The sequence below is a fragment of the Astatotilapia calliptera genome, chromosome 16 (assembly GCF_964374335.1).
Source record: "Astatotilapia calliptera chromosome 16, fAstCal68.1, whole genome shotgun sequence".
Classification (NCBI taxonomy): domain Eukaryota; kingdom Metazoa; phylum Chordata; class Actinopteri; order Cichliformes; family Cichlidae; genus Astatotilapia; species Astatotilapia calliptera.
The window spans coordinates 12783603-12809041 of NC_137437.1; the positions used below are offsets into that span (position 1 = coordinate 12783603).

Consider the following 25439-nt stretch of genomic DNA (forward strand, 5'->3'; position numbering starts at 1 on the left):
ATCAGGAGAATCAAATCAAATCAAATGATTCACCACATCTGCTGCTTTACATGTTTCACATGTGTTCTCAACACTTGAAATAAACTGGTTTATGCAAGCTGCATGAGTCAAGCATGCAGGAGGCAGGGCACAGGACCACTGCTGCTTACTGTGAATTCATAGTAAGCATTCAATTACTTACTCTTTTCCTCACATGGGTGAAATTATGCATTTCATGGACTCTGACAGAGCTGGATGAGACATTAAATGGCCTTTCTCGTGCCAACTCTTTAGTACAGAGTCCATCTACGTCAGGTAATGTCTAGAAAAGCTTCAGGCTTAATGCACCAACCAGCTGCCACTTTATTTACTGAATGTAGAGAGTAAAACAAATGAACTCACCAGGCTTTGGTTTGAGGATAGTTGGCTGCAAAAGAAGAACATGAAAATATTAAGTATACATCCAAACACAGAATGCTGAGCAGCATTACTGTGTCACTGCTCTGTGCCTTTAATCAATAATCTATCAGAAACTTTCCCCCTGACCAAATCAACATAACGAAAAACACAGAACAGGACAAAAAGGAAACCATAAAGTCCCAATAAATCAGCTATATAAACAAGTTTTGACTTGACCACAATCCCAGGGGACTAGAGGTTGGACAAAACTAGCCTTAAAAATGAAGAGAAAAAAAAGAAAAAAGGAGTCAGGATGTGAAAGTCATAAATAAAATGAAAACACTGCATTAAAAATGGCAACAACCAAACAACAGCACATTAAAACGCACCATCAGAACATTTAAGAAACAAAACAAAAAAAGCATGACATGAGTGCACTTAAACCAAACAGCAAACCAGGGGAATATATGTGGATCTTTCAAAAGGATGAAGTATTGTCAACAACAGGGCGGTACTTAATGTGGGTGGCTGATTTTTTTTTTTTTTCCTGGAGTCTGGCAGCAGCAAGTGGGAAATATTTTGGTTTTAAAGGCGAGAGTAGGCGACTACGAGGAGTTAACGGGAGGATGATGCAAGTCACCTTGAGGCGGATTATGGCATTAGAAGCCTCTTTAGAGCTGCTCTGCAAAGAACAAACAGCTGCACTGGTTACCAAAGAAATACATGACTGATGTAATATGATCTGGAATTTTACTAAGCCAATACAGGAGTGATGTCTTGTCTTTTCTTTGTAGCAGCTGCATCTTGGACAAATACTAGTCAAGAAGGGGTGTAATGAGACAACTAAGTACAGGGAGCTGTCGAGTAGTCTAGTCAAGAGGTGATAAAACAAATACTGGATGAGTCATTGTGAGATAAAACTGGTTTTAATTAAGCTAAAATTCCTAAGCTGATAAAAGCTATCATTCACAGAGACCGCTAATTTGAAGAAGACATTAAAGAAAAAGATTTTTGTGTTCGTCGTGAGTAGAAGAGGAACCTTTTAAAAGGTTAGTAACTAAGCTGATTTCACTTTTGCCCGAGTTTAGCTGAAATATGTCTTTGAATATGACAACATTTGGACGGTCAAAGAGGTTCTTCAGTGAACAAACTGTTTCCACAGACTTCAGGGGAAGTAAAATTACACTTGGGGGTTGCCATATAAATTGGGGGCATCACGTAAAAAATGGTTTCCTATTGTAACAGAAGATTCCCTCTCTCTGTCCCTCAGACAGAAAGACGACAACTTTAAATTTTAGGCTCTGCAAGAAGACTTTACTCTTTAATGTGACACACAAACCTGAATAGAAAGAAAGCAGGCACTGTACATCCTGACTACAGCAACCACTACAGACAAAAATAAAAAAAACTTTTAGATAGGAGAACAAGTTTTTCTAAGACCTTTTCCAATAGGCCGTTACAACAACGTACAACAGTTATTAAGAAGGTTCAAGATGACATTTTTTTAATGAGATGCACAGCTGAATGCTTGAAACTAAATAATCAAGCAACTATTAATTATAGATTAAAAAGGATAGGAACAGTGAGTGGAACTTCAGTACAGGATACTAGTTCAGTTGGTTGAACTTGCTCGCCATTAGCCTCTCCTTTACAATTCTGTCAACCATTTGCTATAAATCTCCCAGAAAATGTAAAGGCTAAGGTCTTCCTTAAGGTCTTTTTAAAATCACCGAGAAGGACAAAAAATAAAAATCTGTGACCATGTCTTAAGAAACTAACACTAGCCTTAATCTATACCTAGCTACAGCAGAGAATATCTGCCAAGTTTTTATTTCGTAACACTTCAAAATAAAAAACTGCTTTTGCCCAACTTGGTCGGAATCAAACCAGCTGTCCTAAAAACGTTGAAGTTTAATTAATGTGCCGTTTACCACGGTTTGCTTGTACTGAGCGCTGATGTAGGTAAACTTTCATTTTGTCAAGCAACTTTAAAAAAAACGTCATCACTTGCTGCAGGTCTGACTGCTTTTTTTTTTTCCATTTAACAAGAACTTGCTGAGACATGTCGCCGTCTGTGTGAGAGCGTCTTTCTATTCCAGCTCATTTCAGATGAACTTCTTGGAATCAACAATGTTTTTCTTCTCTAACAGACCGCTGGATTAAAGCAGCCAAACGTGACAACAGTGACATCCACACGCTAATTCACCGATTCAGTTCCACACCATTCACCCCGAACTATTTAATTCACTAATTCACTTCTATCCCATTCACCCCTTAGCACTTTAATCCCTTCCTATCCTGTCCTCCTAATGTTAAACAGCATAAGAGCCAATTAGGATCTGTCCATACCTGACATCTGGAAAATCCTCCACAGAGGACATCAGCTACTCCTGTCAAATATCACTCTCAACATAATTAAGGCACATACTGTCAGGATATAACATGAAGCAGACAGAGACACTCAGACTAAAGAATCCTAATGTCACCTCTGTATAAACACAGACAGCTTATACAAAATCAAATGGTGAACACAGGCAGGCTGAGTCCTTGATGCTCAGGAAATGTTTAGTGACGCTAAACTAAATATCCTTAGACATGAAATATTTGATGCAGGTATTTTTAGTCAAATATGCATTTCCCATTTCCCAAATGTTTTATGAATTTGGTAATTTAATCAACCAAATCCTTCAAACTCATGCTAGCGTAACATTTTGAAAGTTTCACATTTGTGAAAGTGAATAGCTGCACAAACAACTGAGATTTTACTTTTAAAGACATGAGCCAATCGGTGGGAGGAGCTTATCAGGTTGGAATGTGTCACAAAAATTATCTTCAAAGAGTTCAGACTCGACCAATCCAAAGTCAGAAAGGCTGTGTGCAAACAAAAGAAAGTGTCATTAGCCTCCACAGGAGTGGTTGACTGATAAAACTCTCTTCCTGTGCAACACAGGGCAACTTCTGAGGGTTTTCAGAGTCCAGCATCAGGAGCGTAATGAAAAAATGCCAGGCATGGCTGGCCTGAGAAAACTAGGCTGCTGCTCTACAAAAACATTGCTGCTTGATGCCTTTGACTAAAGATCACATTAGAAAGCCAGAAGGCTGCAAAAACAATGCTTTGATGAGTGAGAAGAATGAATAGACTGTTTTGGTTTAACTGAGAAGCATTATGGAGAATGTAAAGGATACATGAACTGTTATTTATATAGTGCTTTTTTTACTGTGACTGAGCATGCATATTTTCACCCATTAAAACACTCATACCAGCACCTTTTATCGATCACACTTGGGAGCGCTGCACAAAGCAGGGATCAAGCCATGGAGGTGGTAGCATCTGGGCCAGAACAGTTTGTGATCTTTGAACAACAAATTCTGACTTACTCCAGTAATTGCTAAAGAAACTTTTCGAGCTTGGTCCATGACTAGAATCTCAAGACAGGATGGGTCAAGCAGCTTAATAACAATGTAAAAACAAAAGTCATCAAGGGTCCAAAAAGAATAAATATCACATTTCAAAATGACCAGGTCCTAATCCTAAGCTGACAGAAGGGTTGTCGAATAGCCTGAAGTTCAACCCCCACCCTTGATACGCTATATTAGGTCATTTTCCTCAATAAATAAAACAACCAGATTTCACTGAGTGGTACAAATTGTCCTATTTGGACATCAGTGCTCAGAAAACTAAATTGATGGTTGTGGATTTTACAGAGAATTTTACGATTACCTGCCTTCAATGGAAAAAAGATGAGGCTACTGAGTTTGTGCAGCACTATAAGTGATAACAAGCTGACCTTTGAGTTTCAGGTGGAAGCCATGTGTAGAAAAGCTTACCAGCACAAGTGTACTTTTATCACAAGCTTTGAGGTTTCCATGTCAGCAGCACGTTTATGAGAAGGTTTTATTGAATCTGTACTTACATACTCATTTATTAGCTAGCACGGGCCACTGAACCTCAACAGCAAAAGCAGGCTGCAAAGTACTGTCTAATATGGAGAGACAGTCTAATGTGTAGGGAAGTAGGACATGCGCGCCTTTATGACCTTCCTCATCTGTACAAAGTTAGGACTCTGAAGAAGACCCAGTCAGTTCTGGTTGATCCTAGCCACCACTTGTCTAAGATGTTCAAGTAGCTTCCATCTGGCCGGATACAGTATATCAACATGTAGGACAGACTATGCAAACTCCGTTGTTGTCTTTTTTGTGTATTTGTTGTGCGCTTTCTGCTGATACAAGGTAAAAACTTGTAGAATTAACCAATTAACACCTATTCAGCGCCAGATTCCCCCAACTGATCTCCAACACACACACACCATACATGACATTTCAACAGAAAGTCATTACAGGCTATTGTTCAGTTGGTAACATATACACTCTGCCGTCCTTACAAGAGCACAAATATGATGAACACGCACACTCAGTTGTGCGTGCAGCGTGTTCCCACACCTCTGCCACTGTTGACTTTTCCTTCAAGAAGAAACAAGACTGGAATGAAGATGATGAGGTATCACAAGATACTCTGTTGATTTAAGCACCGTTTTGTCAGACCTTCATCCTTCATTTAAAACACATGATCAAAAGACACGTGGGTCAAAATAAATAGTTTTATCTATATTCATTATTATTAAATAAAAAAGAAATGTCAAAAAGTCAACTGCCTTTCTCTTCTATGGGACTCCTTAGGAAGCTCTATGGGATATGCAGTCCTGTGAAAATCAACGTTTTCCCAGGACTATACAGTCCTGTAAAAACACCAAATTACACTCAATGATTAAATAAATTGCTGTGGAAATTTTTTTGGCTGACTCTTCTTCACTGCATTGCTTCGATTAATTGATGTTTGTTGGCATTTCATTTGATTTTGACTGGGCCACTGCAAGACTAGATTTCCTGCTGTGCTTTAGCTTTTCACGCTTTAGCCGTCTCACATTTGACTCTTTAATCCTTTGGTATACAAAGGAGTACAGTTGACTCAATGACTGCAACATGCCCAGATTCTTTGGTTGAAAGTCCAAATCATCACATTTCCACCACCATGCTTGACAGTTAGTATGATATGTTGTGTTTGGTTTACATTTAACATTATAGCCATACATTTCCACTTTGGTCTCATCTGTCCAAAGGACATTGTTCCAGAAGTCTTGTAGTTTGTTAAGATGCAGCTTTCCAAACCTAAACTGTGCTGCCGTGTTCTTTTTAAAGAGAAGAGGCCAAGCCAACTTGTTCCTTCTTAGAAATTTCACAGTCATGATGTCAATTAAGATTTAACATGCCAATAGGTTGCAACACTCTGCTAACACAACCTCTGAATAACTTCTGCTTTTACAGAGGTGCTCACATTTGCTGATGATCAACTAATCGAATGTATCTGAGTAGCAGCACCTGGCTCCTACTTACCTCTTATTTCCTATAGAAGCATAATGGTGCACTTAGTTTTTTCAGAAAGTTTTTTTTTTCAGTTCTCTACAATGCGCTTTGTAATAGTTTGCTGATCGTTATAGGTCATTGTTTATCCTTCTAAAAGTTGGTTTTGGACTACTGAAGTTTGTATCCAAATTTCTCTCATAACCAAGCACAAAATAACTCATACTATGTTGATGACACTACACTTTACCTCCATTTAGTTTCCTTACACAGACTTTCCACTGACAGATCCGTAATGGGAAAAAAACCAAACCTCCCACACACACTAGATAAAACTCTCAATGGACATAGACCGTGTCTATGTATTTGTGGCTTGTACACTACACAATGCAACACATTACATGATGACTGCATGACCCAAAAATTGATTCCATTGAACTAACTGAAAGTGTTGGGATAACTAGAGGGTGTTCAAAATATCAACTATTCACTTCTCAGCTCAGTAGTGATTTAGGAGCGAGATGCAACAAATCTGTTCCTGACTACAACTCATCCAAATCTAAATAACCTGGTGTCCGCTGCCTCTGTGTATGGAGTCACAGAAAACTGAGAACTAAATCCAGTTCATAAAGCCTCTAAAGACAACTATGTCATTCAGCAAAGTACTACAATTCAGAAGCTTTGTTTTTAGGCTTTGGTATCATAGATTTGAGGTGCTTTTGCCTGTCCAAATAATAGTAAACCAGATCAGACCAGAGCAACCCTTAGTGGTAATATGAGTAATTCAACTCAGGATTACGCAATTTCCTAATCAGCAGTAATCCAAGCCAGGGAATCTGGAAGCATATATCGATTTTTCCTGAAGTGACCAATGATAACTTCACATAACATTTTATAAAAGCTTTTGTAATGTTTTTTTTTTCCACAGAAGTCAAAAATGAACCACAGATGTGGTTAGAACAGAATCCAGTTTCCATCAGGTCAGAGTCAAGAACTACAGGGAGATAACAGGAAAAAAAAAACAACAAAAACAAAAACACAACAACTTTATTTAAACACTCCAGGAAACCAGAAGGATTTTTTCCTGGACCCTTGGCAGGCTAGCCAATGTAGGACTTCATATTATTGAACAGTAACTATGACCATTAGGATTCTGTTTGCATTAGAATTATACAAAATAAATATATTCCTGGCAACAGAAGTTTGACATCAGTCTTGATTAGTTTTCTTAACTTATGGACCATTAAGGTTTTGCGTTGGGGGCAGCTCTGCTATTATCAGCTTTCAAACTCGGGCGGAGAACACATTACCAAAATGTCAGTGTTTCTATTTTTAATATGCCATTTAAATCAGGATTCAATTACACAATTAGCAGAAAATGGAGGGAAACCGTTAACAATGAGAAGAAATTGTAAATCTTGCGAACTGACCTTCAGCCCCCAGTGAAAGGTCATCTTCAAAGCTGCAGCCGTTCTTCAGAGGCCCTGTTCTCACACACACACACACACACACACACACACACACACGGCGTGAAATGCCGTCAGTGACAACAGTGCTAAACGAAAACAAATTCAGATTTGATAGTTGTAATGACGCGGCAAATATATTCTGATGCAATAAAGTCTAGAGAGTAGAGGAGCTGTCGCCATCACAAGTTTGACGTTCTCACTGTGCTGCACATAAACAACAAAAATATGGATTACCTCTGCTTGGAGAAGCACTCTGGTCATCTAGAGAGGCTCCAAGGGGAGTTCTGGAAAACAGAGAGATGATGAGTGAAATAAACTGAACACGCACACAAAATCCAACATCAGCCACCAGTTAGGTGTGCTGCGATTAACATGCACTAAAAAGGAAATAAGAAAGTAGCATGATGTATCGATCCACATGCTCTCTCTCTATTGGTAGTCTGTGTGCAGATTTGTACTGTGTGGCTGAAGCCACCTACCCTTAGACTACATCGTAGTAAATTCAAGACAAATCCAAGGTTAAATACCCATCTCACAAATATCCTAGATAACTGATAATAATGCTGTATGCCTTTGTATAGCAAGATATTTCCTAACTTGACCGAGCGAACTGGCTGCTTGTCTGAGGCTGAGTGCCAACTTTAAGATCTCTCAAGTCAGTAGTAGTCAGTAGTCTGGGTAACCCAGACTAACTGGCAGTCAAATAAAGGCCAATATTTCCAGTCTAAGTCAGGTCAAGATACTTATTCTGGTCAATCACATCCTATACCAATTATTCTAGGGTAAATTCTGGTTTTAGAAGCTTTCGCGGTTGTACTGACAAGACTAGTTGCTCCAGGCTAACTGGCTGACAGATTAGGCTAGTTGACAGTAGTACTGAGGTAGCGGGTCTGAGCTGCTGTCTGCAGCAGGATGCTGGAGAGACTGTGCTGTTACACAACCTGCAGCTTTTATCAATGGCACAAGTTCCTGGCACCAAATAAAACACACACACGGACAGTTGTGTAATAGTGCGCAGTCGCAGTGTTTACTATTCCTCCCACTTGCCAAAATCAGCCATGTTGGCCCCAAGTCCCTACCCTGCGACTGTAGCTATAGTAACCTGCTTGCCATGTTACCACGGTGCCGTGTCATGCTGTAGACGTTTCTGAGTGACAGCGGTTAAAACTGTGCTTGTGTGATAACAATGTTGACTCAGCAGGAGGAACCCCTCCTCTGTTTGCTCTTTCTTTTTCTGCTTTTCTTTCCGTCTTCTGTCAGCTTCTTCCTGCATCTTTCTCTCCTTACTCCACTTCAGCCGCTCTGTGCACCCTATCTCTGGGCGTGGGTCTGCTGTCTTTGTCTGTGTTTGTTCCCTGTGGTTCTGTGTGTTCTATGTCTAGGCGTTGGCTGCGCTTCGGCGCTACGTCAGCAGCTGATAAAAACACCTTTAAACACACACCTCTAGACATCAGAAAACCATATCAATAACCCACCAAGCGACAAAACCAGTTAGCAAGCGTTTAACTCATGAGTCAGGCTCTAAAAGACCATAGCTCCAGCTGTTCATATTTACATTAATGACTATGTTAATCTTTCTGTACCCTCACACTGATTGTCTTATCCTTTTGATTGTAGTTAATTATTTCAGCAAAGCTTTTATCTCAAGCATCTTAGATGCACTTTATTAAAGTGCTCAAATGCCCATTTCCCAATCTTTGATTCTAAAATAATATTAAGACATATTTGTGTTCTTTAATATAGTGACAAAAACTAGGGTGATTCCCATTCCCATTTAAATAATCCCATAATCAAACAACCCTCAGCACTCATTAACTTAATTTTACTGTAATGCATGGCCTAATTAAATTCAGTAATTATCAGTCATATTTTGACTTGCATTCAAATTCATAATTCATGTATTTTTACTGTAAGTACAGGCATGAAAAAGCTTTGTGAACTATCCAGAACTTGCAAAAGTTAACAGCATGTCTTGTCCGAGCCTTCAGCGTCCCATATGTGGGTCTTTTTACCTGGCTAAATCACCATGGGAACTTGGTGAGCACACAATCTGTTTGGGGATTGTTTTAGTTACAATATCCTTTAAGTGCAATACAAATGCTGTGCTGAAGGAAAACATTTTATATGTGGTCAAATGTAGCCCAGCTGTATATTTAGAGCAGCACAAACTGCATCGTCACTGGAATTTTCTTGCATTCAGATTGTTATGTTTGGTGCTAATCAGCTGCCAGGTATCTTATACAGATTGTGATAAGAACATACAGAAAAATATCTATTCAGTCAGTAAATTAATCTCACTTTCATTGGGCAACAAACCAAAAGTGATTTCCACGTTTCTGTTACTGTTTAATTCTGTTACATCCTTTAATTCTGAATAACCTTTAATGTGCCTGCAGTTTAAAGTTTCAGCACTCAGATACGCAGAATCAATCCCCCTTTCAAGTAAGTGTGCAAACACACTTAAGCAGATAGCCTGGGTTAACAAAGAAAGTTGATAACCACCATCTTACTCGTAATCGCCAACTGAGGTTTTAGGTTTTGTCAAGCCAGCTAACGCAAAGAAAGCCCAGCTAATGTTGAACTTTCTTCATAGCATGCCCCTCAAAACTAGATTAGCACAGATGCACAGTTACTTTTAACCAGTCGAAGTGTCTGTACAGGTGAAGTTGTTTGTAGGAAAAATTAACAATGATAACGGCAATAAAACACAATCCAGTTTATATATAATGGAAACATTTCCAATAATTTTTCCTGCAATGCCCCACTTCAGAAGCAGAAGAAAAAGCTCATAATGCCATAATTTTAATAAATCATTAACAATAAAAAAAAAAAATACAAGTGCAATTTTAGTCAAACAAAGCTTGGAAAAAAATATCCACAAACTCTTGTTTATTTTCCCTAAAAATAAGAAAGAAAATGCTGTTTTTCTAAGCCTTTCAGCTTCAGGAAGTTACAGCACACAGTTCGGTTAGCTGACCACAGCATGAGCCAAAAAGACCAAAAACTGCAAAGCACTCTGTTCTCCAATGTTTGCCTTTTCTCTTGTTTTGTATATATTCCTTTTGATTGCATCCATTTCTCTTATTTGTTATTTATTCCTGCTCTCTTGCCATTTATATTTTATTCCTGCACAGTTGAAGGAATTAAATTTCTTTGTAAATGTGCAATGACAATAAGGGGCTTTTCTATTCTATTCTATTCTATAGTGTATGTCCAAGGGACTCAAAGTGTTTTTCTAAAAAGAACTCACTACAACAAAAACGGAGAAGAGCACATTTTGGTCATTATGAACAAAAATGTGAATAACATAATAAAGGACCTGTGGGATATGATACAAAGCAAACCTATTTTTTTTAAACTTCTTGCTTAAAAACATTCATTTTAAACTGGCATCATTAAATTATTGGACTGAATCATCTAGCATGTGTGCACTGCTTTAGCACGTGAGACATTTACTGAAAACAGGATATTTAATCAGGTGGTGAATGAATACTGTACCTGCAGTCATTCAGCCAGCTGGCGATCTTGTTGTTAGGAACTTGTCCTAGTAGAAAGAAACGAGTATGTTAAAGCAATAAAACAGCGCGTGCTGTACTGTGCAGTGATTACAACATGCTATAAAACTATTATAGTGGTGCCAGACATCAGGATATGTCAACATTACAGTAATTTGGTCTGCAGTTTGTGTTTCCACTGTTTTAGATGTAAGTGGTCCACATCCAACTTTTCTTCACAATGCTCTGACCACAAATAATGATTCATTTTATGGTTTCCCTAACTTTACATTTTACATGTATTATGATTAAATGTCACATTATTTTTAATGTGGGCAAAAGTGCATAAAAAGTAATCCCTGTGGCCCAAAACTTTGGTGCTTTACACTCTAAATAATATGTTTTGCTGTGTTTGTTTTTTTTGCAATAAGAAGGCAATCAGGCTTTTTTATATGCCTGTAAAGTGATTTGATGGTTACACTTATTAGGGCTACAAACCAAAACCTGTGAAACACAACACACACCCGACAATACTTACTGAATGAGAATTCATTTCACTTTGATCTTCTGACAAATTAAAGTGATCTCCACGTCTCCTTTAGACTGTAGGACAGTAACGTGTTTAAATGTATCCAGTTAAAAGCTGCAAAAAGACCTTGAATCCAACAGAAATCTATGGATAGAAGTCTTTGGGAAAAGTCTTTGGCTTTCTATCCTGACCTCTGCAGACGTTATTCCTGCTTTTTTCCGGCTCAGTCACATTTTGTGTCATCTCGAATAAGAATTTGGGTTTAATCTGTAACTCTCAGTCACACCATGTTTTAGAACAGAGGCTTATCTATAACCTTTTCTATTTCAAAGGTTCATAAACAAATAAAAGCATATCATTAAGTCAGCAAATGTAAAACCTTGGATACACGGGTATTTTAGGCAAAGTATTTAGCAAAAGAGGCTAAACAGTTAAGTTCAACTAACCCTGTGCTGTGGGTCCCTGTGTGTTCCCATTACTCTGGCTCTGCTGGGGCTCCTGGGGACCAAAGAGGTGTTCTGAGTTTGAATCTTGCCAGACGGATTCTCTGGTTTTGGCCCAGGCCTGACGCCTTGATGTGGGATCTACGGATCAATCAAGCATACCGTCTGTCAACATGATGGCTATTAAAAGGTTGTTAAACCAGAATTACTCACAAATGTGCGTGAACGGTTCTATAACTATATTTTCAAATTGTCAACAGTACCACATTTGTAAGAGTGTAACGGAGTCTCTGAATGCAAAGTAAGACTTGCAAATGTGTCCAGTAATCTGAAAATCTGCTTTCAAAATCAGTGTGTGTTATCAGATGACATATTTGTAAATATGTCTAGATTTTCAGCACACTTTTTATCCATTTATTTTAGCATTTTGTTCAACTACTAAGTGATCCCCTTAACTAATTAGTTCAAATGTTTATTTATTTTGGAGGTAAGATAAAAAAAAAAATTATTCACCCCTTCTAACCAATTTGAAATGATTCATTATTATTGCTTGTTATTTCAAGCGTTTAATTGATAGTCCAGTATTTCAGCTGCTTTCCCCATTATTACAGTATATTCATTCTGAATCTAAAGAAAGGTGACGCACCTAGACCAGCACTGACTTCCATTGCCAGAGCTCCACTCTCCATTTCTCTGGTTGGTTTGATGTGGTCAGTCAAAGAAGACTGACGACTTTTCAGCAACATCAGCAAAAGACAACATTCACCTGCAAACACAGAAGAACACTTTTATATTTAATATGCACTTAACTCGTTCACTGCCATTGAAGTCTATAGATGTCAATTACGTTTTCAATGGGAGGGGCTAGAATACAACCTCGGGCAGCTTGTCAGTGAACATCAGACTGCTTGAAATGTATTTTTCACAAAAAGCTCGTTTTCTCCCTTTTTTTGGTCAAAACAGGCATTTTTGGTGGAACCCACCCCTCTTCTACAGCTGATTACTAAAGAACGGAAAATGGTAGAAACAAGCTTTTTTTTTTGGATGGAAGAAGAGAGTCTGTTCTTCATTTTGGTAGGTTCAGCGTTTATGTGATCATAACACACAGTTTTCTGTGGCTCTTCAAAAATGAGTAAAAATGCTCAAAAACCCTGGCAGTGAATGAGTTAAAACATGAGTATGAATCGTTGAAAACAAAGCAACTATATAAAGAAAAGATGAATGATGTTAGTAGATAAAGGATCTGAATCACTAGTACAACTATCACTTTTGGACAGTATAAAGCACGTGTACACACAGATACTAATCCTGATTTGGTGTCAATAGGAAACAAGGGACAAGTCTCAGCAAACATCTACATCTATAAAACTAAATGGCATCATTACATCACAAAATTTGTTGTAAACTCCTAGCACGCAGCAAACAACGGTGTAGTTTAACAACAATTCTTACCTTTACTGGTTACATTTGGTCTTTGTGACTGAAATGTTAAAACTCTTTTGCAAACACAAGTGACTTTGCATCTTTACTTTAATGTGCTTCCTGATAATTACTATTTGTGCAGTAAAGACCAGTTCTGGAGGAGTAAAGTTGCTTTGTAGTTAGATGAGAAGAAGAGAAGTGGCCTTTATTATTGATGAACAAGTTATCCACACTGAGACCAGCTGAGCTGAGACACACACCCACACACGCACACGTCTAAGCAGCAGAGATGCAGTGCTGACGCAGTGCAATAGTGCACTTTTTTTTTTTTATTCCAAGAGAGAAAATATAATATTCACAGTTAGCTTAATTGGTTGAAACTGAGTTTTCAGGGTATTAACTTTGGTTAAGAAAGAAAAAATGAGAAGTTAAAGCTGTTATCATGATATTTAGGGCCCATGCAAAAATCTACTGTCAGGGTTCACCAAAGAAGTGTAGTGTCAGTTCTGCTGACACAGGGCAAACTAATGTGATGATTCATGTGCAAAAATGTACCCAGAGGTGTAAAAAGTTCTTTGGGTGATCTACTGACTCTCTTTCAAAAATGATGAGGGACTGAGGGATTGAGTTACTTCCTAACAAAAATGACACAGTATGAAGAGAAATGAGAGGACACTGAAAAAGAATCAATATGATTTTCTATAAGGGAAATTGCAGGGACAGGGATTGCAGGAAATGGTGAGGACTGAGATTCCATCAGAGCACAGAATTTACCCAGAGCAGCTCCTCTGCACTTAATAGCCAACGCATACAAAGTGTAGAAGAACACCAGACGTTATTTGCCATGGGAGCCCAAGTCGTTTGTCTGTTAATCAAGGTAAGTTACTGCGCTAGGATGTGTAAATGGGTGCATCCGTCTGTTTTTTCCTGCAAGCAGTGTGAGGCTGCTTGTATTTATTAAAGTCTGACACACTAACACAATCAAATTAACAGCTGCATTTTGACAGACATTTGAATATGGTATACAGTGGGGCAAAAAAGTATTTAGTCAGCCACCGATTGTCATCATTTTAGGTGGGGGAAATTGCACAGAGGTCAGTAATTTGCACCAGAGGTACACTTCAACTGTGAGAGACAGAATGTGGAAAAAAAAAAAAATCCATGAATCCACATGGTAGGATTTGTAAAGAATTTATTCGTAAATCAGGGTGGAAAATAAGTATTTGGTCAATAACAAAAATACAACTCAATACTTTGTAACATAACCTTTGTTGGCAATAACAGAGGTCAAACGTTTACTATAGGTCTTTACCAGGTTTGCACACACAGTAGCTGGTATTTTGGCCCATTCCTCCATGCAGATCTTCTCGAGAGCAGTGATGTTTTGGGGCTGTCGCCGAGCAACACGGACTTTCAACTCCCGCCACAGATTTTCTATGGGGTTGAGGTCTGGAGACTGGCTAGGCCACTCCAGGACTTTCAAATGCTTCTTACGGAGCCACTCCTTTGTTGCCCGGGCGGTGTGTTTTGGATCATTGTCATGTTGGAAGACCCAGCCTCGTTTCATCTTCAAAGTTCTCACTGATGGAAGGAGGTTTTGGCTCAAAATCTCACGATACATGGCCCCATTCATTCTGTCCTTAACACGGATCAGTCGTCCTGTCCCCTTGGCAGAAAAACAGCCCCATAGCATGATGTTTCCACCCCCATGCTTCACAGTAGGTATGGTGTTCTTGGGATGCAACCCAGTATTCTTCTTCCTCCAAACACGACGAGTTGAGTTTATACCAAAAAGTTCTACTTTGGTTTCATCTGACCACATGACATTCTCCCAATCCTCTGCTGTATCATCCATGTGCTCTCTGGCAAACTTCAGACGGGCCTGGACATGCACTGGCTTCAGCAGCGGAACACGTCTGGCACTGCGGGATTTGATTCCCTGCCGTTGTAGTGTGTTACTGATGGTGACCTTTGTTACTTTGGTCCCAGCTCTCTGCAGGTCATTCACCAGGTCCCCCCGTGTGGTTCTGGGATCTTTGCTCACCGTTCTCATGATCATTTTGACCCCACGGGATGAGATCTTGCGTGGAGCCCCAGATCGAGGGAGATTATCAGTGGTCTTGTATGTCTTCCATTTTCTGATGATTGCTCCCACAGTTGATTTTTTCACACCAAGCTGCTTGCCTATTGTAGATTCACTCTTCCCAGTCTGGTGCAGGTCTACAATACTTTTCCTGGTGTCCTTCGAAAGCTCTTTGGTCTTGGCCATGGCGGAGTTTGGAGTCTGACTGTTTGAGGCTGTGGACAGTAGGGGTGCAACGATATTCGTATCGATATTGAACCGTTCGATACAGTGCTTTCGGTTCGGTACGCATATGTATCGAACAATACAACATTTGTAATTTATTTGATCAACTTTCCTTCTGACGATGCTGTCTGTGTTGAGCGCTCAGTGAATCTGCGTTCGACTACTCCGCCTAGGCTGCACTGTCGAGCGCAGATCCACTGAGCGCTCAACACAGACAGCATAGTCAGAAGGAAGAGCGCAGGGCAAGCTAGCAAGACAGAAGTTAAGCTCTCCAGATCTGGCGTTTGGAATTATTTTGGTTTTCATGTGACGTATGACCCTGAAGGTAAGCGAGTCATGAACTAAAGTAAAACAGTATGTTGGATGTGCCGTGCAATGCTCAATTACATGGGTGGGAGCTAGTGTGTTAGCGCAGTTAGCTCGTTAACGTGTTGGCCGTCTAGCCCCATGCACGGGGCGATCGGCGGTAGCTCGTTAACGGAGATTTGCCGTGTTGTGGCGTTAAGGTCATTTCAACGAGATTAACCTGAAAGCACTAGTGGGAACACAACGAATATGACTGCACATTTACGCCGACATCATCCTAGTGTAAAGACAAAAACAACAAGCATGCTACTAACTTTAGCCGAGTCATTTAGACAGCTGTTAGCACATGATTCTCCTTATGCTGCTGAGAATATAGCCCAGAAGAAGCGGATAGTATAGCTTTTATTTTGGAAAGAGACATTTCTCTGTAATAAACTCTCTTTTCCAAAGATGAGTGATTCCTCAATCAGATACAGGGCTCGCAATATCGCTAGCCCGACGTCCTGGGGCTAGCGATTTTTTTCAGTCGGGCTACCAAAATCGATCTCTTCCCTGCCCGTCGGGCTATTGTAGGAAGGAAAAATATATGTCAATGCTTTTGCATTCTTTCAGAAATGTAGCTGGGTAATTATGTCATTGGCATCGGTGAGCCACTGTCAATATGTGACATATTGAAATCGCGTTTGAATTTGCGCTTGTTTCTTTGCTTTCACTTTGCAATCGTGCGAACTGTGTATAGAGAGCGACAGCACTGATCTGTGAGTGATGAAAATTTGTGCACCAATTCCTCTGACATCGTCTTATTAATCGTTAGCTCACTATGCAAACATGACAAGTGAAATCTCCCGCAGCTTAAACATGTGAGAGGTTGATCGCGCAGAGAATCACTGAGCTTATGTGAGTGCGTAAAAGCAGGAGGATATATATTTCATTTCTTCTGAGCCAAATAAGACAGGTCAGGGTGAAGAAGTGACAGCCAAAGAAAAGCTTACCACAAAGCGGAGAAGTTATGACAAATCAGACTATAAGGCAAAAAGAAAGTGCAGCTTTATGGTTTCATGGACAAAAGAATTTCTGTGGCTGCAATATGACGAGCTAAATAACCAGGGCTGCACATAAGTGGTCCGCAGGTGCGCATTCGCTGTCAAAATAAAAAACACGCACAAGGGTTAGGGTTAAATTTAAAAACTGTACTTTTGAGTTAAAATATATATTTATAATTTTAATAAATGACAAATTAAAAAGGCATGAACATTTTTTTGTATCGAAAAAATATCGAACCGTGACACCAAAGTATCGAACCGAACCGAACCGTGAATTTTGTGTATCGTTGCACCCCTAGTGGACAGGTGTCTTTTATACAGATGATGAGTTCAAACAGGTGCCATTCATACAGGTAACGAGTGGGGGACAGAAAAGCTTCTTACAGAAGACGTTACAGGTCTGTGAGAGCCAGAGATTTTCCTTGTTTGAGGTGACCAAATACTTATTTTCCACCCTGATTTACGAATAAATTCTTTACAAATCCTACCATGTGGATTCATGGATTTTTTTTTTCACATTCTGTCTCTCACAGTTGAAGTGTATCTCTGGTGCAAATTACTGACCTCAGTCATCATTTTAAGTGGGGGAACTTGCACAATCGGTGGCTGACTAAATACTCTTTTGCCCCACTGTATGTGCACTGTTACAAGAATATTTTTGTTCTATTGCTTTCTATTAATTTATATAATTTTAAGTTAAGCAGGACAGAGTTCTTTTAAAGAAAGATTTACTTATATTCTCAAAAGTTAAGCATGACAGGCTTCTGTTTAAGAAAGAGACCTGTTTTACTGTGTTAATGTTGTCATTTTGCGCTAAAAATAAATGGCTAAATGATCATTTGTTTCCCATATGGTCATATCACAAAGAATATGCATCTGCTTAAATCAAATTCAAGTCAAATGGTTAAAAAATAATTTCACACACAAAAAAAAGAGCTACCACACTGGGAAGGGTGAAGACAACTGGGTTGCCCGGCCCTGGCCACGATGTGTCCCTTATTTATTTTTCAGGGAGTTGGCAACCCTAGAAGAGATATAAGACGAAAGATCACAGCTTTGAGCCATCCACCTGTTACAGTTTCCCACTCGGTTGCAAATAAATGAAGAGTTCAACTGGCACAAATCCCTCAACCAACTACTTTTCAGTAGTAAAACAGACATTGCACCTCGTTGAATCAAAAAAAAAAAAAAAAAGCCAAAAGAGGGTTTTCCTATTAAGTATTAGTAAATCTGTCCTGTTATTTAAGCATTTGACCTCATTACATGTGTATTTGTAGGATTTTCCTTTTCAGAGCTCATAAACACCCTGAAAGACAATCAAAACCTTTTTAAAGTGAGTCAATGGATTTGCAAGTTTAAGAGTTTTAGTCCAATTACAGAAATGAGCACAAGTGAAGATATGCAGCTGTGCAACAACACAAATGATTTTCATTGAGTTTGTAGATCTGAGAAGAAAACAATTTAAAAAATAAAATCTGTTAAAATGCTGCAGTTACTGGGACCCAACAATCAAAAGCATCTTAGATTAATATATGAATTTCTTAATGTATAATACTGACTTTGATAAACACCTAGCATTACATGGCATACAAAAAAAGAAAAAACAACAATGTGCACATGACATAGTTACTGTTCTACCTCAATACACGGCAGATTGGTATCTGATGGCAAATAATGTTTTGTGTTTTGTGCATACCGTACAGGTCAACTGTAACACAGATTTCAGGTTTGCAATAAAGACAGCTGCGGGAATCCTGCCGCCACACCAGCTGTCACATGACTTTAACTCTGTGAAAAGTTGCAGAATTCAAAATTCACCAGAGAATATGTAAGGAAGACAAAAGCATCAACATTATGAGCGAGCAGGCAACTATCCTGCAGGAAAGCATTAAAAAGAGGGAGGCAAGACACATCCCAAGAGAAGAGAGCTGTAAGCAGTTAGTAAGAACTGATGAAGATGATCGGACTGGTGACTATAAAAGTTTTTAAGCTCAGTTAAATAAATTCAACTTGCCAATGTGGTGAAATAGCCTTAGAAACAATTACAAATCCAAAAGTACATGTGACTGCGCACACTCAAACACTTCTTAAACAAATAGGAGTCAAACCCAAACAGCGAGTCAAAACGGATGTTGTAAAATTCTCTTTTAGTTGATTAGATCATTATCAAGCAAAATGAACACACACCGATTGTTTCTGTACTCTATGGTGCCACTTAAAAGTCACACAATAATTTGATTAAGAAGTAGACTGAATGCAGGAGTCGCTCTGGAGTTGATGTTTTGTCTACTAAAAATATATGGATGTGTGTATAGGTGGACCCGGGCCTTTCATTTTCCATTCCACGTTAGAGCAGAATCCAAAGCAAGTATGAAAATAAAACTATGCAAATTTAACTTTTCTGTGTGACACTTTGTTTTCACTTTTTGCAGCTATGTAACTATTAATATTAAAATGACCCTATAACATTTCAGCTTTTAGCCATTTCTACATGAAGGAATGGGTGAAAAACGTGACTTGCACAGCAGAATATTACATTTCTTAAAGCTGTTTTAAAAGCTTCCAGACAATAAAGAACTAAACACATTAAAACTCTGGGTGCCAATTTAGTTGTGTTGTAAATCTTAAGGTCTTCACTAAGTGCTTTATTTGTTAGCTAGCCTACTTAGCAAAACAGCTATAACACCCAGAATGCTAACAGGCAGGTGTGCAGTTTGCTAGCAATGTGGCTAATCATCAACATAGGCAAGTTAATGAACAGCTACCTCTACATTTCACAGTAAATAATACAGCTTCAAAAGGAATTTACTGACTTTCAGAATGTAACTGCATGGTATATGTATCCTGCTGCGCAGCTATTCATTTTTTATTCCAAATACTGACCTGACTTTACTTACAAGAGCCGAGTATTCACAATTTTAACACCTAGGACTAAATTTCTAACAGTTCTTGTGCTGAGTCACTTTTACTGATAAAGTCCACTGTGTAAAAAGTTACCCACTAAAAACTAAAGCTCTGAGGTAAAAGTCAAATAGTGCTCATGGAGTTATTGAAGGGAGGAGGAGAGTGATGGAGAGGAAGAGGCAGAAGCCTGGAGGAGCATGAAGCCAAATCTAAAAGAGAACGTGTGAAACAGGAAACGAGTGTTTAGAATGAAGAACAGAACAACTTCCTGTCCGAGAGAGAGACAGACGGAGAGAGAAAGAAAGATGAGGGGTGAGCGAGGGACAACTATTTTTAGAATGCTCTTGTAAATGCAAAACAAAGTGGACAATCTGAAAACAGCTGCAAGCACACAGACAGCACAGACAGAATGAATCAGCTGCTTTAAAACACATCAGTGACACAGCAAGAGTGACACAGGAGCAGTGGCTAGCAGGTCAACCACTCTCCATCCTCCAAGTCATCTTTAACTCAGAGTGCCCTCAGTTCCTCATAATTTAAAGAAGGTCATGAAGAAATTTTAGCGTTGCCCTTTAGAGATAACAGCAGTCATTACAGAATTCAGCTTTGACATTCGCAACACTTCCAGCGACAGGCTCTTTTGAATTAAGATTTTTCTGCAAATATAAAACAATTCCATTTAAAACTCAAGACAAGCTGATGCTGTGGTCACAGAGCTTCCATTAAAGCAAGTCATACATCAGACTGAACCAGCAGAGCAGGAGTTACTGTTGGCCTAAGCCTGCAGCAGCATTTATGAAGCTCCGTCAAGTCAACAATGCAGTGATCATGACAAAAAAAAAAACTAGTAAATGCTGATGCAGGAGTGCGAAGTCTACATTTTCATACACCGCATGTTGACACTTAAGATGCAGAGAAAAGGACTCTGCATCCAATTTGGAATATTAATCACTAAACACAATTTTCTACCTAGAAATGCCAACGTTTTAAAAATTCCAATATCTGACATGGTTAATTAATAAAAACTGAAATGTTTCAAAACGCTTACTTTTCCTCATATGAGAGGTTATTTAGTTGGTCCACAGTCTTAAACAAGCCATTGTAGCTCTAAGAGTCACAGCATTTTCCTCATATGACCATATTTGAAATATCGGCTCTCTGTGACATCATACAGATCCAGGAGCAGAAAAAAAAAAAAGGCCACACATAAGCAAAGGAGGTCAACCAGCGCACACCTCACGCTTATAGACAAAAGACGATCGAGAGTTTGCATGATTGCCGCCTTTTGACGGTCTTCTTTTAAATCGCTGCTGATGACTGATTGTGAAACGTTTTTGTACGTTTTAGCATAGATTTTATATATAAACATCTTTGGCTTAACTCCATCTTTTCTTTTACCTTACAGATTGTTATTGTTGTCTTTAAGATATTCATTATACTGGAATCACACTGTATCTTATTTACATTTTGATGTCTTGACTGTCCCATCTGAATTTAGATGCAAATCCTTTTTATAATTTCCTCCCACCTTGTTTTTTTTTTTTTTATTCCGTGTTTCTGTGAAGCCCTTTGTAACACTGGTTTCGAGAAGTGCCGTACAAAGAGACGTTATTGCTACTTATTAACATTTACACTTCATTTCTCCCTTTGTCCAAACTAAAGATTTTTTTGGTCAACACATAAAACAAAGAAAAGCAGAGGACGACCATAAGTGAGAATCATCTGGTCATTCTGCTTAAAAAACAGCATTATCAATTAATAACGAAATCATTCAAATGGCTTTATTTCAGCTCTATGTCGAGTTTAAATACGACACTTCTTTCGCATCTGCTTCACTTTTGAGAAGTGACTGCAACGCAGATATTAATATCTAGTCTTCAAGATCTAGTTTTGAACAGGAATTTTATGTTTTAAAAAATGACTCAAGCACAGGAAAACTGTGAATGAGGAACTAATGAAATACTTAACACACTTAAAAATACTTTAAAAATATAATTAAGTTATTCTGGGATTTATTATCTCTATAATAAAAGTCATTTCAGTTAATATTATTTTAGGGTATTACAAGATCTGAGCTGGCCCTGGAAAAGGACGTTCTGGAAATCAAAACAATGCAGGCGACTGAATAATATACGTAAATTTATTATTGGAGAAAGGAAAAAAGACACATTTAGCTTTAAGAAATGACTCCTCTTTGAGTTGTATTACATTTCAGCAAGGGTAAATCTTGGTTGTCCAATAATCCGTTTAAAATATCAACTTTTTCTGGCTTTTCTGTTTTATCTGAAAGTAAACTAGTCATCTCTGAGAGAAGAGGATGACCCACTGACTGCAGGAATATCGGGCCTCAGTGTTAAGTTAACCTGTCGACTCTGACAGAAGCCAGACTCAGAGGTCGAACTGCAAAACGCAACACAAGCCTCCACTTTTTCCAGGATCAGCGTGGTCAGCGTACACGGCGCAATGATAACAGAAGCATTACTCTGTGGAACGCTCGTGAAGCATGTGAGGCGACAAATAAAGTCGCCATGTTCAAATTGACATATCTGTACAAGGGACAGTTGAGCACTTGGATTTCATAGACATATTCTGTAATTACTTCACTATATTTAACACTAGTTTTAATGCAAATTCAAATACTGAATACAAACTTCACAATAGTTTTAATATATACTTTTAAAAAATGATGACTGTGGTCATTTTCATGCAAAAATATCAAACATTTTATAAATCGGGGATTTACTGCTTGCCCTGAAATAGATTTACTGAATAATTTCAAGGTTTAATGCAGTGCAGGTGAGAAACTGCCATTTCTTACATGTTACCAAGCAATCGGTGAATGCATTTGGATATTAACCAGCAGCCTGACATTCAACAATGCAGAACCAGAACAGAAACCAGCTCCAACTTAACCACCTGAGTTGGAGCATAATGTGTTTAAACATGAATGCATCACTGCTAATAATAGCACGTCATACCGCCACAGGTACTTTGCCTGCTTTAGACATCTCTCAGGAAGCTTCCACCACTTGTAGCTTTGGTACTTTTACATAACTGTGAAAGCATTTCCATTTTCTAAACTAAATCACATATTTCAACCTGAAGAGCATGATGGTGAGGTTTGGTCTTTTCAACATTATTACTACTATTTGTTAATAAGTTACTATATTAGCCTGACCAACAGCATTTACAGTAATGTGGACATTTAAAAACACAAGATACATTTTTACAAACAAACCCTGAAGTTATTAACATTAAAATTATTATTAGTAGAAAAAGATAAGCTTGGTTTTTTTATATATTGCAAAAAAGTAAGTAGGTAAACCAAAGATCATTTTGGTTTAACTAAACAAAAAGGAACTTTTCATAGATAAGACTTCAACAAGGAGGCTGATGATCAGTTGGTAAACTTTTCTGCTGTGTCATGTCATAGTGAATTCTGTTATTTTGATTTTAGACTGATTGCATTTCCCAAGGCTCAAAAACACACCCGAAACTAAAACTTATTGATCAGCTCCCTGCAGGCTGACTAATAAAATCATCTGATGCTAAAGTTTCCTTCAGAAATGTAAGCCTGCATTCAGCTATGTGGATTAGGTACACCTTTAAGTGATCACAAACAGCAGCAGCAGCATTTCAGAGCCCGCAATTCACTGCACAGCCCGACAGCTTGTTAGTCAATAAGCATTTTTTAACACGCCACAGTTTGCAACACACGCACGCACAGATGAAGACCTATCTGTAACCCACTGAAGGGTCACTTTTCTTCAGATATGTGCGGTTTGAACACCATCCAACCGACTTTAAACTCACTTTTCAAGCCTGCGCAGCCTCTCTTCTAAATCGTCAGCAAACTTTCTTCTCCTGCTGTAAAATCAAGCCCCCTTTCTGATCCCGTTCACTCGTTCCTGCTCTGTTATGACACGAAGAACGGGGCTGACAGCAGCCTCACCAAAACTCTCAAACAGCCGCAGAGCAGTGGGCAGCGGCGCCGTGAGCGCCCCGGTCACTCACCTTCATGTTCCTCCGCAGTTTGCGCCTCAAATCCCAAAGTGTCAAAGTTGACCAAACTTTTCTAATAAACACTCCAACATTCCCGCTTCCGCTTCCTGAAACCTGCTGAAGCAGTGACAAGTAGCGTGCGAGGAGGAGGAGGACGGCGACGGGGAGGGCAGGAGGAAGGAGGTGTGTCCTCAGAAGGGTACGGCGGAGGAACAGCGACCCCTGCCGGACCCCCTTTTTCTTCACATATCCTAGCTTGTTGTCGTCTGGCTACTGTTGTCTTTAATATTTACTGACTGCACACATAATGTAATATCAGCTAGAATCCAGTGAGGTTACAAGAATCAAATGCCTTGTTTTTGAAGTACAAACACACACACACACACACACACACACACACACACACACACACACATATATATATAAAAAATTATTTTTTAATTAAAAATATCCCCATTGCTTTCTCATATTTCTTGCTTTGCCCTCCAAAGTGTTATGCAGTCTAATCGCTATTGATTTTTTCCCCCCAGGTTTAGTTTGAAATGTAGTTTTAGTTCACTGTAGATGTGTAGCAGCAATTGAAAGGTTGCTGGTTCGATTCCATCTCAAGATAGCACTCACCTTTGAGGGTGCATTAATAAGTGCACCTGGTGTATAACCCTGCCAAATCAAACATGGAGAGCTACGTGCTGTCGTGACCCTTCGGGGTTGCCAACTGACAAACACTCCAACAGAGAGAAAACCCGTTGGTGATACCAGTAAAATTTGTATTATTTTAGCTTAATAACTGTGAACATTTAAATCAAAACAAAGTGCTTTTATTTTAATTAATCAGCTGACCACTTCATCTCAATTTTTTAAAAGGCTAATAGCAAAAACACCTGCATAATTCTTTCTAACTTCCTAAGATTTTGGTTTATGTATCCAGAAGAAAAATACAACTTTTCCTAACTGTGACTTTGGGCTGCTCCTTCTGGCATGAACACCTTGCATCCACTGAGTAAACGTGCAAAATATCAGGATAATTTCAAGGTGGCAGTTTTATGACACGAGATTTGGGTCATGAAACAAGACAAGGACCCAAAGCATGTACGCAACCAGCAACAGAATGACTGAAAGAAGGAGAAAAAGCAGATTTTCCAGACTTTACTGGAAGAATTTTGCTTTAACTATTTCTGTGACATGACCTGAATATAAGCATTTGCTTATATTACCCAGCTGGTGCTGTGACTGATCACTTAGTGTGGTGAAAAAGAGCTATGAGAAGTACACTTTAATCAGAAAGCATTTGTCAATAATTAGACTTGGCTCAAGATCAGATTGATGAGAAATCAATTCAGATACTTCTCAAGTGTTTAGATTTTTTTTGTATAAAAGTCAGTGTAGAGGCTAAATGTTCACTTCTTGTTTTTATAATTCATAGATATTCTGAAGAATTCAAAGAAATATTTGAACTTTTTAATCTGCAGTACCAACATATGAGCACCAGATGGAAACCAAACACTATTGCAGTGCAGCTGATCTGCACTGAGAGGCTTTGTTGCTGCCTGTTTTCAAGTTCTAACACGTCCCCTCACACGTGATAAGGATCCTAGATTATTTGCATTAAACTATACAGATCAGATGGAGCACACCTACGCCCATTTTAGTAACCATTAGGGTCCGACCAGGTGGGGCATTGTAACCTGTTCTCATCAATTTGTATATTGATGACCTTTCTAACAAACATGAAACAAGCATGATGCTGGATGGATGGTTATTAATGATCCTTAGAGCACTTTTT

General features: G+C 38.8%; 1 protein-coding gene across 4 annotated transcripts in view; it reads right to left on the reverse strand.

The window, feature by feature from the left end:
• The window catches only part of itprid2 (ITPR interacting domain containing 2), a 51703-nt gene extending 27860 nt beyond the window's left edge, over positions 1 to 23843 (reverse strand). For 2 of the 4 annotated variants that reach the window (XM_026144928.2, XM_026144926.2), the window contains exons 1-7: positions 23669 to 23843; positions 12318 to 12437; positions 11675 to 11812; positions 10704 to 10749; positions 7440 to 7489; positions 7167 to 7220; positions 382 to 406 (exon numbers count right to left, since the gene is read on the reverse strand). In XM_026144928.2, coding sequence (XP_026000713.2) covers positions 382 to 406; positions 7167 to 7220; positions 7440 to 7489; positions 10704 to 10749; positions 11675 to 11812; positions 12318 to 12417 — 413 coding nt within the window. In that variant the 5' untranslated portion in view covers positions 12418 to 12437; positions 23669 to 23843. Of the gene's footprint in view, positions 1 to 381; positions 407 to 7166; positions 7221 to 7439; positions 7490 to 10703; positions 10750 to 11674; positions 11813 to 12317; positions 12438 to 23467 lie in introns of all 4 variants that reach the window. The other 2 variants (XM_026144929.2, XM_026144927.2) reach the window with 2 other exon arrangements.
• Between the last annotated feature and the right edge of the window lie 1596 nt (positions 23844 to 25439).